Source organism: Gossypium arboreum, chromosome 10 (assembly GCF_025698485.1).
Source record: "Gossypium arboreum isolate Shixiya-1 chromosome 10, ASM2569848v2, whole genome shotgun sequence".
Lineage (NCBI taxonomy): Eukaryota > Viridiplantae > Streptophyta > Magnoliopsida > Malvales > Malvaceae > Gossypium > Gossypium arboreum.
Window position 1 is genome coordinate 38516273 of NC_069079.1, and position 17470 is coordinate 38533742.

At 32.0% G+C, this 17470-nt stretch overlaps 2 protein-coding genes and 1 long non-coding RNA gene across 4 annotated transcripts; all 3 read right to left on the minus strand.

The window, feature by feature from the left end:
- Positions 1 to 965: 965 nt before the first annotated feature.
- Positions 966 to 2730, minus strand: LOC108488490 (uncharacterized). 2 transcript variants are annotated; one of them, XR_001871773.2, is made up of 3 exons: positions 2046 to 2730; positions 1258 to 1675; positions 966 to 1175 (listed from the first exon to the last, which is right to left on the minus strand). It is a non-coding gene; the product is annotated as an uncharacterized LOC108488490 (long non-coding RNA). The 2 variants fall into 2 exon arrangements; XR_001871772.2 differs by having other exon boundaries at positions 966 to 1185.
- A 2206-nt stretch (positions 2731 to 4936) lies between these two features.
- On the minus strand, positions 4937 to 7257 carry LOC108489300 (acetolactate synthase 3, chloroplastic-like). The gene has a single exon (XM_017793743.2). It carries the CDS (start codon positions 7169 to 7171, stop codon positions 5192 to 5194), a length of 1980 nt encoding a protein of 659 aa, XP_017649232.1. The 5' UTR covers positions 7172 to 7257; the 3' UTR covers positions 4937 to 5191.
- Positions 7258 to 16092: 8835 nt separating this feature from the next.
- On the minus strand, positions 16093 to 17259 carry LOC108488730 (23 kDa jasmonate-induced protein-like). The gene is made up of 2 exons (XM_017793017.2): positions 16598 to 17259; positions 16093 to 16498 (listed from the first exon to the last, which is right to left on the minus strand). Exons 1-2 carry the CDS (start codon positions 17177 to 17179, stop codon positions 16322 to 16324), a joined length of 759 nt encoding a protein of 252 aa, XP_017648506.1. The 5' UTR covers positions 17180 to 17259; the 3' UTR covers positions 16093 to 16321.
- Between the last annotated feature and the right edge of the window lie 211 nt (positions 17260 to 17470).

Sequence of the window (17470 nt, forward strand, 5' to 3'; positions counted from 1 at the left end):
TGTGTTAACGAGGTGCAAGGGGCTTTCATACGTGGAAGGAAAATCTCTAACAATGTATTATTGCGTATGAGATATTGCATTTGCTGAAAATCAAAAGATGGGGTAAGAAAGGGAATTTTGCTCTCAGGATGATGATACGGTTGGGCTTTCATGTTGATTGGGTGACATTAATTATGATGTGTGTAGCTTCAATTTCTTACACAGTCGGAATCAATGGGGGTAGCAGTGCAAGTTTTGTTCCATCGAGAGGTTTACAGTAGGGTGGTCCACTCGGTCCTTATTTATTTTTACTCTATGCAGAAGGGTTTTCAGCAATCTTGGATAAGGCTAAGGAAACAAATTCAATAAGGGGGTTCAGATAGGTAGAGGTTCTTTGGCTATTAACCATTTATTCTTTGTTGACGATTGTATTCTCTTTGGTGATGCATCAAATGAAGGAGATGGAAATGTTTGTTGTGTAATTTCTGCGTATGAGAAAGCTTTTGGGCAGAAGGTGAATTACGATAAGTCACTTCTATATTTTGGGGCAAATGTAGGTGAGGGCGAGAAGAATTTGGTTGGTAACAGTCTTGGGGTTTGGGTATCAACGAACCAAGAAAGTTATTTGGGTTTGTCTATGATGGTGGGCAAGAATAAAAGACAGTATTTTAAGCATTATGTGGATAGATTTCGAACAAGAATGGAGAGCTGGAATATGCGCTTCTTATCATTAGGAAGGAAAGAGGTTTTTATTAAAGCTGTTTTGTAATCTATTCTTGTTTATGCTATGTAGTGTTTCCTCTTGCCAAAAACATTGTGTACTAAATTAGAAAGTGTACTCAATAATTTTTGGTGGAGGAATACTAAATCGCTTAAGGGAATTCACTGGAGTTCTTGGAAACGATATGTTTCCCGAAATCTTATAGGGGTTTAGTCTTCCGTGATCTAGCAATGTTTAATGTATCTTTATTGGTGGTGCTGGCACATTTTGACTCAGCCAGACTGCTTATTAGTTAAGGTATTAAAAGTATGATATTACACACATACTGTGTTTCAATAAGCTAGGTTGGGTACTCACCCTTCTCTTAGCTAGAGAAGCATTCTGAACGCGAGAGGATTACTTGAAAAGAGTTTAGGTTGGTGTATTGGCACCGGAGACACTGTGAATATCTAGAACGAACCATGGATTCCGTGACCTGGGGATGGCTGAATTCAATGTCAAACTTTTGATATCAGATACACTAAGGTGTCTCATTTAATCCAACCAGAAATCTATACCTGAAGGGAAGACATTATTCGTGTATTTGCTGATGTTGATCAAGCTGAACTCCCGCTTGCTAAGATGAGACCAGCAGATACCATGATTTGGAGGCATGAAGGGATAAGGGTTTATACAGTTAAGAGTGGGAACAAGCTACTTTTACATGAAAAATTATAGAACTTGGGAGCTAGCCTTACCCGAATAACAAAGCTATTACAACATTCTATACAGAATTGTGGGCGTTACAAATACCAGGGAAAATCAAGATAGCAATGTGAAGAATATACAATGATTTCCTTCCTATGTATGTTAATCTAAACAAACGAAACATACACATTCCTAATGTTTGCCTTTTGTGTGAAAATAGTAGACCACTTGCTGCATTTCTGCTCAGTCACATGCAAAACTTTGAACGCTCTGAAACTATAGTGTCCCCTGTCTCGAAATAATCAGATTATGGAACATGGTTAATCGAGACATTTCATACTGCTAATGAGAGAACTAGAAAATTATTGGCAATTACTTTTTGGGCTATTTGGTTTTCGAGAAACGGCTGGTTCATGAGGGTATCAGATAAACAGTGTCTAAAATTTCGGGGTTCATATTAGGTTATCCACATGAAATTGAAGCTTCAGAGACTGTGAGGACTATTACTTGTTCTCCTAAGCAGACTATCTGGAGGCCACTTGACCCAAGATGTGTTAAATTAAATTTTGATACCTCTTTTAATGCAAAGCAAAAAACTTCTATCTCGGGAGTTCTAGCAAGAAATGAAATGGGTCAGATTATGGGGGCGTGTACTTACCCAATTGTTAATATTGAAGATGTTTTTGTTGCTGATGCCCGAGCATGTGAACAAGCAATCCGATTTGCTTTTGACCTTAGGTTTCGATGTGTTCAGATTGAAGGCGATTCGTTGACGATTGTCAAACAAGTAAACTCCTGCACAGTTGACAGATCTACATTGCGCCCGATTGTTGAAGATATAAAAGGAAGGTTGAGATTTTTTGATAGGATTAACTTTCTTAATGCAATAAGGGAGGCAAATGTTGCGGCACATGTATTGGCTAGGGAGGGACCCTGGTTCTCAGAGGAAAGATGCTGGGTTAAAAAGGCACCGAAGATGGTGGAGAGAATGGTCGCAGTGGACCTAATCTGATTTCTTGTATTTGGGTTTCGGAATATGCTATTTTTTCACTCCGATGATGTACCAAATCTTCACTCTCTAAGGAAATTTACTGTCAATTCATGCAGTTGGTTGGTTGCTGGTTTTTAGAGAGGTTTATCAGTTGGATTCATGGCTTTAGGGTTTCAAGGGAGAAACTGTAGTGTTGTTTGGTTTTTTCTTCTCAGTTTGTTTTTTTTTTTTTTGGGAGTCTAGTTTTAATTTTAATGTGGACGTGGTTTTGTTGATCACTTGTTGTTTTCTGATATTTGTTTGCTGGGGAAACATTTGGTTTCATTTGTTTTCTCGATGTCAACTATTTAATTTTAAAAATAAATAAAAAACAAGGGTAAGGAAAGGAAAGTAATAAAAAAAAAATTTGAGTTGAATATTCTTTATTTTCTACCTTAATTTGGGAAAAAAGCTAGATAAAGAAAAGTGATGTTTCCTTTAAAATGTAAAGTATCATTTTTACTTATTTTATAAGAAAGATATAATTATAAATAATCGTTTAACCAAATAAAAGTAGCGAAAATTCTTTCACTTTCCTTTCCTTTATTACTTTTAACTATCCAAACAAAATAAACATATCATCCTCTTTCCTTAACCTTCCATTCCCTTACAATTATTTTTCCAAAATCATCACACTTCAATTCCTCATTAAAACCAAATCCAAACTTTCAAAATACCAAAATGTTTTTACAATTTTATAACTTTTATTACTTTTAATATTTTTTTTAGTTTTATATATTCTTTTAAATTCTATAAATTTCTAAATTTTTATATTATCTATATAGTATTTTCATATTCTTCATAACATATTAATAATATTTTATAATATTTAACTTTTATAATTTTTCTAAATTTTAATAATCCTTATAGATTTTATAATATGTTAATAATTTTATGATTAAATAATTAAAAATCAATTAGACACTTTTAAAATAATTTTAAAAATCAATTAACACCTTATAAAATAATTAAAATTAATTAAATCCTCTATTTTAACATTTTTTACATCAAATATCAAATATCACATCAACACTTAATAGTCCGTCAAGACCTTAAATGGAAAACTTGTAATACTTACTTCTAAAAATCAATGGGTAAACCATGCCAATAGTCACTCAACTATTAAAAAAAAAATCTCATAAGCATTCAAAATAAAAAATTTACAATTTAGACACTCAAATTATATAGTTTGTTCATTTTGATCATTCTTGTTAAAAACTCTAACACGAATCTAACATAGTATTTTTTTTAACGGGTGAACTAATTATTGGATACCACATGACACAATTTACCACGTCATAAGTGTTGCAGACCACTTTAAAGGACTAAAATATAAATTTCTCAATACTAATTATTAACCAAAATAAAGAAAAAAATAATAATTAAATACCTGAAAATCCCTAGTAATTCAAAGGCCATCCTGCTCCTCGAATTTTAACATAGGAATATAAAAAATAAACAAAAGAAATTTGAAAAAACGACAAGATAAATCAAAAAATAGCGACCTGAAACATAACCTTCGTCCACAACAAACTCTGTAGAAATAAGACCAGCTCAAAAGATGTATTCAATTTTCTTGATTTCTTTTCCTTTGAAAATATACCTTTTTTCATCATTTTTTTTTTTGCTTTAAATAATAATAATAATAATAATAATAATAAGCTTAAAGAAGATGAGTTGAAGAACATGGAAGAAATATGGACGGGGAAGAAGTTGGTGATGTTTTAGAAAAAGGAATCAATCATTTTGCTGACCAAAAAAGTTTGAAAGAGAAGAAGCTTACAAATCAAACGAGATTGAAACTTGAAAAGGGAAAAATGAATCAATAGAAATAGGCATGTTGATTAAAACAAATCACAAAAAGAGATATCTATGGATTTGGGTTTTTTTTTTTTTTTTTGTGATAGGAAATTGGGAATGTGAAAAAAGAAGTTTCTTTTTTAAAAGATTGGGACTAAAATGACAAAATTTTATTTACTTAAATTATATAGAAAATAAAATTTTTAGAAATAGTTCCCTTCATATTTTCATTAGAGTTTTCAATAAGAGTGGTTAAAATGAACGAATTATATAATATAGTGCTTAAAATGAGAAATTTTTTTAATTAGATGACATATGTAGTTTAGCCAAAATTCATTTAAATTTAGTTATAAGAAAATATTTGTAACTAGCCCAACCTAAATATAAAAAAGATCTGGGTCGTGATTGACTGGAAACTTACAATTGGGTGCAGTTGAGCTTGGGAAAGGGGAAAAGTTGTATATCCATATATGGGGCAAAAAAGGGCGATACATGTTTTAGGCAATGGCTCCGTATCAAGGGTTTCCCCACCTAATAAATTAACCTATCACAAGAAGTTGAATAAATTGCTGATAATATGCACCTCATAGCTCCCTTCTTTCTCTCAATAATCACAAACCCACTGATATCTTCATGTACGTAGGTTTGTACAACTTTTACATTGCATGACCACTAAATCTGATGTTAATTTAAATTAGAAATATTGAGAGTTGGAAAAATATTTGAACTTATTTATCTTTATATTATAACGAAAGCATTCATCATTCTAACAAAAACAAGTTAGATTCGCCCATTACATAACATTACTAGACTAAAGACATACAAGACTTGCATAAGACCAAACTGAAAACCTAATTGGTTGTTTTTAAAAGCATAGAAAAACTATGTTCCAGAACTCAGAAACTAAGCCCCCATAACCCACCCTCATTCATTACATACATTACCCAAAAAAGACCATTTGATGCTCATTGAGGTCAATATTGTGTTCTTCCATCACCCTCTGTGATCACATCTTTGAAAGCCCCTCCACTGGGGATCATAGGCAGGACATGTTCTTGATGTGGGACAATCACATCCAACAAGTAAGGTCCAGGAGTGTCCAACATTTTCTGCATTGCTGCTTTTAGATCTTCTTTCTTTGTCACCCGGGCAGCTGGTATCCCGCATGCTTCAGCAAATTTCAACATATTTGGGAATATTTCCGACTCGTTGGATGGGTCTCCCAAGTATGTATGAGCCCTGTTTGCCTTGTAAAACCGGTCCTCCCATTGAACAACCATACCCAAATGCTGATTATTCAACAATAATATCTTAACCGGAAGATTTTCCACACGGATAGTCGCCAACTCTTGCACGTTCATGATAAAACTTCCATCACCATCGATGTCTACAACGACTGCCTCTGGGTTTGCAACGGCAGCTCCAATAGCAGCAGGCAATCCAAATCCCATAGCACCCAATCCCCCAGATGTTAACCATTGACGAGGCTTCTTATACTTGTAAAATTGAGCAGCCCACATTTGATGCTGACCAACACCAGTACTTATAATTGCATTCCCGTCAGTTAATTCATCAAGAACCTGAATTGCATATTGAGGTGGAATAGCTTCACCAAAGGTCTTGTAACTCAAAGGGAATTTCAGCTTCTGCTCGTTTAACTCCTGCCTCCATTCCGAATAATCAAGATTCAGCTTTGCTACCTTGGTCTCCAATATCTTATTTATCCCCTGCAATGCCAATTTCACATCGGAACACACTGACACATGAGGCTGCTTGTTCTTCCCAATCTCGGCAGAATCGATATCGATATGCACAATCTTTGCCCGGCTGGCAAAAGCCTCAAGTTTTCCCGTCACCCTATCATCAAATCTCACTCCAAAAGCAAGCAACAAATCACTCTTATCAACAGCATAATTGGCATACACAGTTCCGTGCATCCCAAGCATTTGTAACGACAACTCATCCGAAATCGGAAAGGCTCCAAGACCCATCAAAGTACTTGCAACAGGTATCCCTGTAAGCTCAACAAACCTCTTCAACTCCTCACTAGAGTTCAAACACCCACCACCAACATATAAAACAGGCTTCTTAGACTCAGAAACCAATCTAACAATCTGTTCGAGATGAGCCTCACCGGGAGCCTTAGGCAACCTAGACAAATACCCTGGCAATCTAAGAGAATGGTTCCATTTAGGAACAGCAAGTTGCTGTTGTATATCCTTAGGAACATCAATCAGAACAGGTCCCGGCCTGCCCGAGGAAGCTAAAAAGAAAGCCTCACTAACAATCCTAGGAATATCATCCACATCAAGAACAAGATAATTATGCTTCGTAATAGACCTTGTTACCTCAACAATTGGAGTTTCCTGGAAAGCATCGGTACCGATCATCCGACGTGGGACTTGACCAGTGATCGCCACGAGAGGGATACTATCGAGCATTGCATCAGCAAGACCACTCACCAAGTTGGTTGCCCCAGGGCCAGACGTCGCAATGCAAACGCCGGGAATGCCAGAGGAGCGCGCGTAACCCTCGGCGGCAAAGACCCCACCTTGCTCGTGTCGCGGAAGGACATTTCGGATGATTTTTGAGCGGGTTAAAGCCTGGTGGATCTCCATTGAAGCTCCACCTGGGTAGGCAAACACATCCTTGACCCCTTCACGTTCCAGGGCTTCCACCAGGATATCAGCGCCTTTCCGGGGCTCATCATCCGCATACCTGGAAATGAAATCATGGGGAGGAGCATTTTTTGGGGTAACGGATGTGGCGGCGGATCTGGGGTTAGAGCTTGCATGAGAAAGAGAGCAGGAAACGTCGAAGGAGCGGTAAGGGGTGGGCTTTTGAGGGGTTGTGGAGAAGGGAAGGCTGGATTTGGAAATGGGTATGGAAGATTTGAAGGAGGAAGTTAACGTAGAAAGCTTAGGCAAAGCGGAGTTCGCAGTGGCAGCCGCCATTGTCGATGAGAGGCTTGTGGTGAGGCCTTTCTTTGGTGTCTGTGGCGAGCGAGAGTGGGAAGAAAAGTGTGATTGTGATTCCCTTTTAAAGTTTCGATTTTACCTACATTACCCTTTTGCCCTTCTTGTTTTATTCATTTTGGTCATATATTAAGAACAGTCCCTGTTCTTTACTCAAGTTACATCATTAGTCTTTCTACTTTAATTTGAATAATTTTGGCCATGTATTTCATGGTTTTGAAAATCTCAATCAAATCGTTAACAATCATTTGCTTTTTATGTGAAATCTAATCCATTGATGCAAGTTTAGGTAATGGATGGGTAACGGTAGTTCGCACAGTGATGTTGAAAGCTAGATCAGATAGGTTAAGGCCTAAGAGAGATGTTTTAAGGTTTTGAATATATTTAACAAAGTTTGGGTGTGTAAAACTATCTTAACAAAGAAATTATTGAGTCACAGAGGACTCTCAACAAGTGCACTAGGATGTGACTGGAAGCTATGTTATCTTGTTAAAGGGTTATTATGCAAGGTTGATGTGACTTATTGTTGATCTAAATGCTATACATGCATGACCTTTTTGTAAATGATCTTATAGTATTTGGCAAGAGCATCTCTTTAGGTGAAGTAGTGTGATGCAGTGTTAAAGTTGCTTTCTAGTTATATTGGGTAAGCTTCTTTATGCAGTGAGGTAGCTTCTTCATGCAACATGATTTATCTAAACAATTGTCCTCACCCAAGTTGAGAGGGAGATTACAAAGTGACATTCATCAAGACTTATTTGTTTTAATGAACATTGATGCAGCATGGTGTTTGTGTGTTAAACACATTGAAGGGTACGTATAAGTAAATTTTAGAGATATGAGTGACAACCTTAAAAGGTCAAATGGTATTATGATCAACGTATGTTAGGAACATGTGTAGTCATAAGCATTTTGATTTTTGGGTTTTTGTGACTTTTGCATTAATGAAAGTGATACATGTTTCCATGTGATTGAGTATTGAAGCGATATGACAATTATTAATTTTACCACATATTTATTGTCGGGTTGTTAATGAGCAGCCATAACATTAGGAACATGAGTGACGACCTTGAAAGGTCAAATGGTGCTTATGATTAGCATATGTTGGGAACATGTGTAGTAATAAGCGTTGCAATTTTTTAGGTTTTGCAACTTTTGCATTAATAAATCTGATACACGTTTCCATGTGACTGAGTATTAAAGCAATGTGACAATCATTAACTTTTCCTCATATTTATTATTGATTTGTTAGTGAACAGTCAGAACGTTGGGAACATGAGTGACGACCTTGAAAGTCATTTGGTACTTATAATTAACGTATGTTAGGAACATGCATGGTAATAAGCGTTCTGATTTTCAAGGATTTGCGACTTTTGCATTAATAAATGTGATACACATTTTCATGTGACTGAGTATTGAAGCGACATGACAATCATTAACTTTTCCTCGTATTTATTGTCGATTTGCTAGTAACAGTCATAACGTTGGGAACATAAGTGGTGACCTTGAAAGTTAACTGGTACTTATAATTAACATATGTTAGGAACATGCATGGTAATAAGCATTCTGATTTTCAGGGAGTTGTGACTTTAACATTAATGAATGTGATACACGTTTCCATGTGATTGAATATTGAAGCGATTCGACAATCATTAAATTTTGTACATACTTATTGTCAGTCTGTTAGTGAGCAGCCATAACGTTGGGAACATGATGATGACCTTGAAAGGCCAGTTGGTATTTATGATTAGCATACGTTGGGAACACGCATGGTAATAAGCGGTTCGGTTTTGTGGGTTTTGCAACTTTTGCATTAATAAATGTGATACACGTTTCCATGTGATTGATTATTGAAGCGATATGTTTGATTATTGAAGCGATATGACAATCATTAACTTTTCCTTGTATTTATTATCGATTTGTTAGTGAACAATCAAAACGTTGGGAACATGAGTGATGACCTTGAAAGTCAATTGGTACTTATAATTAGCGTATGTTAGGAACATGCGTGGTAACAAGCGCTCTGATTTTTTGGGATTTGCAACTTTTGCATTAATAAATGTAATGCACATTTTCATGTGATTGAGTATTGAATCGATATAACAATCATTAACTTTTCCTCATATTTATTGTCGATTTGCTAGTGACTGTCATAACGTTGGGAACATGAGTGACAACAATGAAAGTCAACTTGTACTTATAATTAACGTATGTTAGGAACATGTGTGGTAATAAGCGTTTTGATTTTCAGGGATTTGTGACTTTTACATTAATGAATGTGATACATGTTTCCATGTGATTGAATATTGAAGTGATACGACAATCATTGACTTTTGCACATACTTATTATCAGTTTGGTAGTGAACAGACGTAACTTTTAAAACTTATTTTAGATGTTTCAGATTGTCACTTATAAATAACAATTTTTGAGTTTTCGAAATCCAAATAGTCTTGAGAAAATTGGCGAAACTTAGTTAAATTTTTGTAAGTTGTCAATTCTAAAGATTTTAAAGAGTGATTTTTACAAGTAAGATTCTTTTTTAGGAGTTAGATTGCATTTTGCCTCCTCTACACAATAAATGGGAAATTAGTCCCTGTATGTTAGATTAAAGAGCAAATTTGTGCTTTCTGTTAAAAATTTCATTCATTTGTACTGTTAAAAACTAATATGACTGACAGAATAACCAGACAATGACATATGACATGTCGTGTGTACCTTATGCTGATGTATGAGAACCAGTTTGTAACAATAAAAATTGATGAAATTTTTAATAGAATGATCAATTTGCTCTTTGATCTAATGTACAAGGACTAATTTACCCTTTTTTAAGTAGAGGGGGGCAAAAAATGCAATCTAACTCCTAATATAGGAACCTTTATGGTACTTTTACCAAGATTCCTTTAATCATGTTATTATATTTGGGATTTTGGATTATTGTTGCCGATTGTTTTGTTTCCTATTTGGAATAAATCTCAAAATTACACATAAATTTTAATTTAATGTGTAATTTGATACATAAATTTTCATTTGGGGTAATCATACACATGAAGTTTTTAATTGTGGTTCAGATGTATATTTAAAACTTTAATTTTGATTCAACCGTATACATTCAAAGAAATGAATACATCAATTTATTTATATATTAGATAAATATAGTCATTTTGTATGTAATATGTAGATATAATGACAATCGTGTGTAAGTGATTTGTGAAAATTAAATCAAACAAAAATCTCATATTTTTAAAATTTAGGCCTATCTAAATCAATTTTGAAATTGTGAAAAGGATAGATCGTAGTTAACTATAATGGTAGAGAATGGTTGTCTAAAAACACCTAGCATATCACATATGATAAAGGAAACTATCTTAGCAATTACAATCCCCATTGCCTACATAAAAGATTAGAAGAGAAGGACTAATTTCAAAATGTAAGTAAAGAAATTGGAAAATTTTGAAATTGAATTATGTTAGTAACTCCACATCTCTGAAATTAAGAGAGGAATCTCAACTTTTTAGACACGTTTATGAAGTATATATTATAGCAGACGTCATAAACTTGGCCATTAGTGGCCTTTTTGTTAGTTTAAAAGTGTTGTATCTTTCTCTTTCATATACTTTGCTTTCGTCTTACGTTATTGTTTATAGCTTCAGATGTTTCACGTACATGGAGGTTTTCCTGTTTCAAGTTTATTTATTGAAATGTGCTTTCCTTTTTCCACAATGAGTCCTGTCTGAAATTTTATATTTGCTGGTCAATATATATATATATATATATATATTAAACTACACCACTTCAGTCTTAACCCATAATTATTGTTTCTTAATCTTGTATTTTTGGTAAATATATTTATGTTGGTTATGTATTTGTCATCATATTAATGTGTCATCATCATTACATAAACTTAACATTAATGTATTATCATCATTATTTAAACTTAACATTACTCATTAATAATAAATCAAATTATTTTAAAATGAATAAACATGTGACATCAAATATAAAAATGTTTACGTTATATTTTATTAGATAAGATTCATGTCTATCCCTCATGCATATGGTCTTGTCCTTTTGTTGTTTTTTCCTCTTTCAAGGTCATTCTATATAATTGTTGTTTTTTATGCTTTAACTTCATTTCATCCGTTACTTCAAAACAAAAAAATTTTATCCTTCCGTGAATTAAAATTCTCTATTGATTTAAAAGAGCATCGATTAAATTTTAACTTGATTTATATTAATATTGTTGTTAGTGCAGGAAGATATAGGTTTGAATCGTTAAACTTGATTATCCTCTTATTTAAAGATTGGAGAGAGGCTATGAGTAGTTCTAAACACTATATCAAAAAGAACAAATATAATAAATATATATAATTAATGTAAAAAATCAATAAACAAAATTCATGTACTAATATTTAGAGATACTCTAAAAAAACAGATTATGAGATTAGAAAATATATAATGTTGTCCAAAATAAAATCTCATCCCTCTTCCGTAGACAGAAGTCACTTTTGTGTACTAAAATATTTTAAGTATATGATTTTCTTGAATATATATTATAGAATTATTTCTTTTGTTAATAAAATTTAAGTGTGGAATATAAATATGTGGTTTGATAATAATAAAAATTGAATTTTGACAATTATTTATTTTATAATTTTAATCTTATTAATATAATTTTTATATTTTTAAATGATTTTGGATAAAATTTAAATATATGTTTCAAAATTTTGACAAAGTAAATAGATAGTATAGGTTTTTTTAAATAAAATCAATTTAATCATTTAAATATTAAGCTACATGTAGCTTTTATTTTATTTTTAAAAATCTTATTATAAATTGTGATTATATCCGCTCTTTTTGATAATGCCTAAAACTACTCATAGCCCTCTCAACCTTTAAATAGGAAAATAATATGTTTCAACACACTCAAACCCACGTCATCCTGCACTAGTAACAATATTCATACCAATTGAGTTAAGACTCAATCAGCAGCTTTTACTTAATTATTTTATTCAAGACCTTTTTATTGGCACTTCTGAATTAAGTGAAAATTTATTATAATTATCAAACACATTAAAATATTAGTTTTAAAGGGTTTATCAATTACATCTAAGGCTTGTTTGATAAAGTGTTGAAAAAAAGTAATCAACTAGAAATTAAAATTTTCAACAATTTCATTTGTTTTTGTGAATTATAATAACAGGGTTAAAAATATAGAGAATAAATTCAAATATTTTTATCTTATAATTTTATAAAAAATAAATATACTCATGCTACATTTGGTAGGTATATTATTTTTTGCACATGTTTTAGCATATAGGTTAGCAATAAATTAATTCAATTGGTAATATTTAGTTAGTCTCATTACTTATTTTTTGTAAATAGGAAGGCAAGTTTTTTTTTTTTAAATTTGAAGATGTATACTTTTTACAAAATTATTACTTATAATTCTAATTTTAAATTTAAATTTGTATTAATTATTTTTATTTTATGTCTAACTAGTATAATATATATATTCTTTTTGTTATTACAATAATAATCAAATTAGACATAAATATTTAATTTTAATCACATTTAATTTTTTAACCCATCAGATATAGCCTAAAATTGCAAAATTATCTACTGCATAATGCACATTTCTCTTTCTTTCCAAAATAAAACCTCTCCATAAATGAAGGCTTGGATGTAAAATAGGGTAGGCCTTGATGCCTTACTCAACCGGCCCATTAGAGTCTAATATTTAGGATGCAAGTGAGATATATGTGTTTGTTTTCAAATTAAAAATTGGATTTGGCTTGAATTAAACTAGTTTTTATTTTGTTACTTTTACCTATCAGTAATAGTGTGTTTCGATGTATTAATTTAAATTTATCCATATTTAAAAATACTTCTTTTCATATGTATATATATATATATTTAAAAATGCTTTTTTCATATATGTATATATATGAAAATATATTTTAATTGTATGCAAATAAATATATTTATGTTAAACTATATAAATAATCATTCAATTATCAGTGCGTTTTATTTTGAATACCTTAGTTTAATTTTTTATTATTTTAATCACTAACATTATCAAATTTTAAATTTTGGTCACTCATCCATTAAATCGATTCTGAGTGTTAATCTAGTCATTTTCTCATTAATATAATAACAAATTTAGTCCTCCATTGTTTATAAATTCTATCAATTTGGTCCTAATTCTAAAAAGTCAAAATTTAACTTTCAACTTTACATATTATGTTAATTTAGTCTTGATTCTTCAAAATTCAAAATAAATAAAAACTTTAAAAATAAAAATTATTCAAAAGTTCATTTTTGATAAAAATACATTAGATTTTATAAAAACACATATAAAATTATAAAAAATATTTATAAATAAACAAATATCTATTTTTCTAAAATAATTCATTTATTAAAATAATAACTTTATAAATAAAACAATTTAAGAGAAAAAAATTAAGAAGAATTAAGCAAAATCAACTTTTTTTTTTCAACATTAATGACCACCATGTTAAGGTTGGGTCATAAACTACAACAAGAGGTTGAAAAGGGTAAGAATTGGTGTCTTTAGGTTGTTGCCTAAAATGAGTTTGTTGCGTTTGAGGTTGTGCTTGAAGGCATACATGATTGGGATATATTGGTGATGATGAAGTTTTGGAGATCCAATAGGAGAAGGCCATGCCAATAGCTCTGCAATTGATTCCTAGTTCGATGGCACGAGAATGGATAATGTGAAAACTAATGAGTTTGGAGTAAAGGTTATTGGTGCCAGTGGTTGTGGAGGAAAGGAGTGCCCAACGCTCGATAAATTTGGTGAGGACTGAGGAACAAGGCCAAAATTTAATAAATAAATTATTATTTATAAAATAAAATTAAAACAAGGAAAACTTTGAATCTAGTTAAGTCTTGTTTGTGGGGTTTTTAAAATATTTTTATTTATAAAATTATTATTTTAGTCCATAAATTTCATGTTGGAAAAGACAAAAATGAGTATACATTTATTTATAATTTTGTATGCATTTTATAATTTTGTATGATTTTTTATTATAAAATGTTATGCTTTTTTTATCAAATTGAAATTTTAATTATTTCTTTATTTTAAAGTTTTAAAATTTTTATTTTGAATATTTAAGAATCAAGATTAAAATGACATAATGTGCAAAGTTGAGGGTTAAATTTGTTAATTTTTCTAGAATTAGGACCAAATTGATAGAGTCTATTTGAGGGCTAAATTTATTATTATGCTAATGATAAAATAATCACATCAACACTTTGCTAGAAATTTAATGGATGAATGAACAAAATATTAAATTTCGGTATTGTTAGTTACTAAAATAGAAAAATTTAAACCTAAGTGACAAAAGCGAAACACGTTAATAGTTGGGTGACTATTTATATAGTTTACCTATATATTTATATGCAGATGTAGGTTTTAAAAATTTTAATTTAATAATTATAATTTAATTTTAAATGTATTTATTAAAAATAGAATGTTTAAGATAAAAAATAAAAGTTAATTTTAAAATATTAAAATTTTGTATCAACTGTTACGAACCAATACATGTCAGTCAGGTCCATTCTTGACATTTTTGGGCTTTAGGCAAAACAATAAAATAGGATTGTAGGTTCTTTAAAAGTTGGTAAAAAAAAATTTGGGCCGTCAAAAGCTAAAAATTTTTTTTTGAGCCCCCTTAAAAGTTGGTAAATTTTTTTTTTTGACATTTAAAAGTTAAAAATTTTTTAAGCCCCTTAAAAACTAGAAATAATATTTTGGACCCCTTTTAACCGTGGGCCCTAGGCATCCGCACCTTCAGACGACCCAAGATCGGACTTGAAGTCAGTATTAGTTGAAATACACTCAATTTGTTGAAATGTGCTGAAATCTTAACCAAAATAGAACCTAGACTACATAATAATAATAATAATAATAATAATAATAATAATAATAATAATAATAATAATAATAATTGAAGGGTAAAAGTGCCAAAATTAGAGGGTTATATTTTTTACTAAGCTTGTGACTAGTGTGTTTCAATAAAGTTTTGATAAATAAACTTATCATATGATGAGTTTTAGGTCTGATTAATTTATTTAATTCAATTGATTAAAATTAAAATCAATTTATTAACTAAACTTAATTGATTTAATCCAATCTTTTATTTGGAACTATTTCAATCTCTCAAACTCACCATCCTCCTTATCATCCAAACAATATAAAAAAGAATATGCCCTTAAGATTCCATGACGGAATGCAGACGACCTTGCACTCACTCACTCACTCACTCATAAGTCATACCACTAATTCAAAACTTGAAGACATTTGTTATTAAATCTGTTGTTGTTGATACATGCTCCATACCCCACTTCCAGTGGCACAGGGTGGTGACTGGTAAAATTTTAATTTTGTTTATTTATAATTTATAAAATTTTTAATTAATAATAATAAAATTGTATTTTAATTTTTATAAAATAATAAAATTTATTTTAATTTTTAAAATTATAAAAATATAAACTATTAAAATAATAAAATTATATTTTTACTATCATAAAAATGTACAACCAAATTCTTATCTTATAAAAAATTCCCACCTCCGCCGTTATTTACTTCACAACTCTCAAAACCTCATCCATCATCATTGCCCTTTTAGGGTTATAACTACCAATTGATTTTCCAAAACTGAGACCACCATAGGAGAAGATATTTGGAAGAAAATATGTGGTATGAGCATTCTTATATTCATAATCATAAGGAAGACTCCAAATATCATAAATAGAAGCAAATGTATTCTGATATCTGCATCTGACACTGCAAAGATAATATTAAAAATAAATAAATCAGAAAATTGTTAATTATGAAATGGAACCTAAGCAAAAGATGTCATTCATCATGTCTCTGTTAGATGTTAAATAAATTATAATATTTTGCATTTATTAAGGAAAAGACACATAATAGACCGCCGACAGAAAGCAAGCCATATAGAACAACGCTTATTGCGAACATTACAAAACAAAAACAGAACACAGGATGATTGACAACAGATCGGTGGCAAGGGCAATTATTTAATGACTGCCAGTTAAGCTAGCTAATGCCTTATTTGGTTGCCCTCCCAGCTTAAACAGGATGATTATTCTAGCGACAGCACTCCCTCCCAGAGAGGCGAAGTGTCAATTTCGGTTTGGACTTGCGCAACGCATCCTCTCCATGCCGCACGATACTGCCGACCAGCCGATGATATGGTTCTCCCAAGTGCTTCCCGATCAATCCTATCATAATGCCCAGCTTGGTTGATCTCCGCATAAGCCTGCAGTGTGCCATCCATCCATATAGATTAATATTATACTCTTAAACATGTTTGTATATATCTCAACGTGCATGCATGCATTCGGATAATATTATGTACCTGGTTGGTAAACCTAAGCGTATTCCAAGGATTGTCCCAAGCTACCAACCAGTCAGTGTCTTCGCCCTCTTTGTTTTTGCCACGATAAACGACGGTGCCCATCGAGCCGGAAGCCGCCGCTGTTCTTTTCACATGAAAAAAACAGGCCCACTGCCCATTTTCGATGATTTGTGGGTAGGGCAAGTAAATGCTCCCCCACCAATCATTGTCAGTGTGGTATGTCAGACGTTCACCGGTTCCATTGTAAAGCACGCAAAGTGTTGAGACTCCATTGCCCCATCGCCTCTTCACTTCCCTCACGTAGTCCACGGCGGCGGTGTAGTTACCACCTCGATCTTTCCACTGCATGGCCACCACTGATCTGTCCAAGCGTGCTCTGTTCGCATACTCCGGGATTCCCATCACAAAAGCCTGGTCAATTACCGGCCCAAACAAGTTACTGCCTGACCTAGCTTCGGACAAAGTTAACTCCAAGGCTGCTTCGTCCAGCACATTAACTTCCTCAGACTCAGTAATCGGCTTCTCAGACGCCGTGTTATCTGCCTCCGTAATTGGCTTCCCAAACACGTTCTCCTCCGCCATTGTTGATGGATTGTGGGTGTATATTATGTAAGCTTTATTTGCTTTCTGCTGAAATATATGTACACTATCGTCCTATATATAAGGCTGGACGGTGTCCTTTCTTTCTCAAAATCCAATGATTCTATTCGGATAGACTTTGTCAGACCAATAATAATAAATTTATATTTTAATACTATTCAACATATGTTATCAATCTTTATATTTGTAATTTTTATCGTTTTACTTAATGAGAAAATAAAAATAGTATTATTAATTATTCTTTAAGAAAATCTTTTATTTAAAAATGTTTTA

Excerpts from the sequence above, each read along its gene's own strand:
- LOC108489300 (XM_017793743.2), bottom strand. The coding sequence starts at position 7,171 with ATGGCGGCTGCCACTGCGAACTCCGCTTTGCCTAAGCTTTCTACGTTA.
- LOC108488730 (XM_017793017.2), bottom strand. The coding sequence starts at position 17,179 with ATGGCGGAGGAGAACGTGTTTGGGAAGCCAATTACGGAGGCAGATAAC. Across the intron at positions 16,499-16,597 it reads CGCTTAGGTTTACCAACCAG|GCTTATGCGGAGATCAACCA; the intron begins GTACATAATATT and ends GGCACACTGCAG.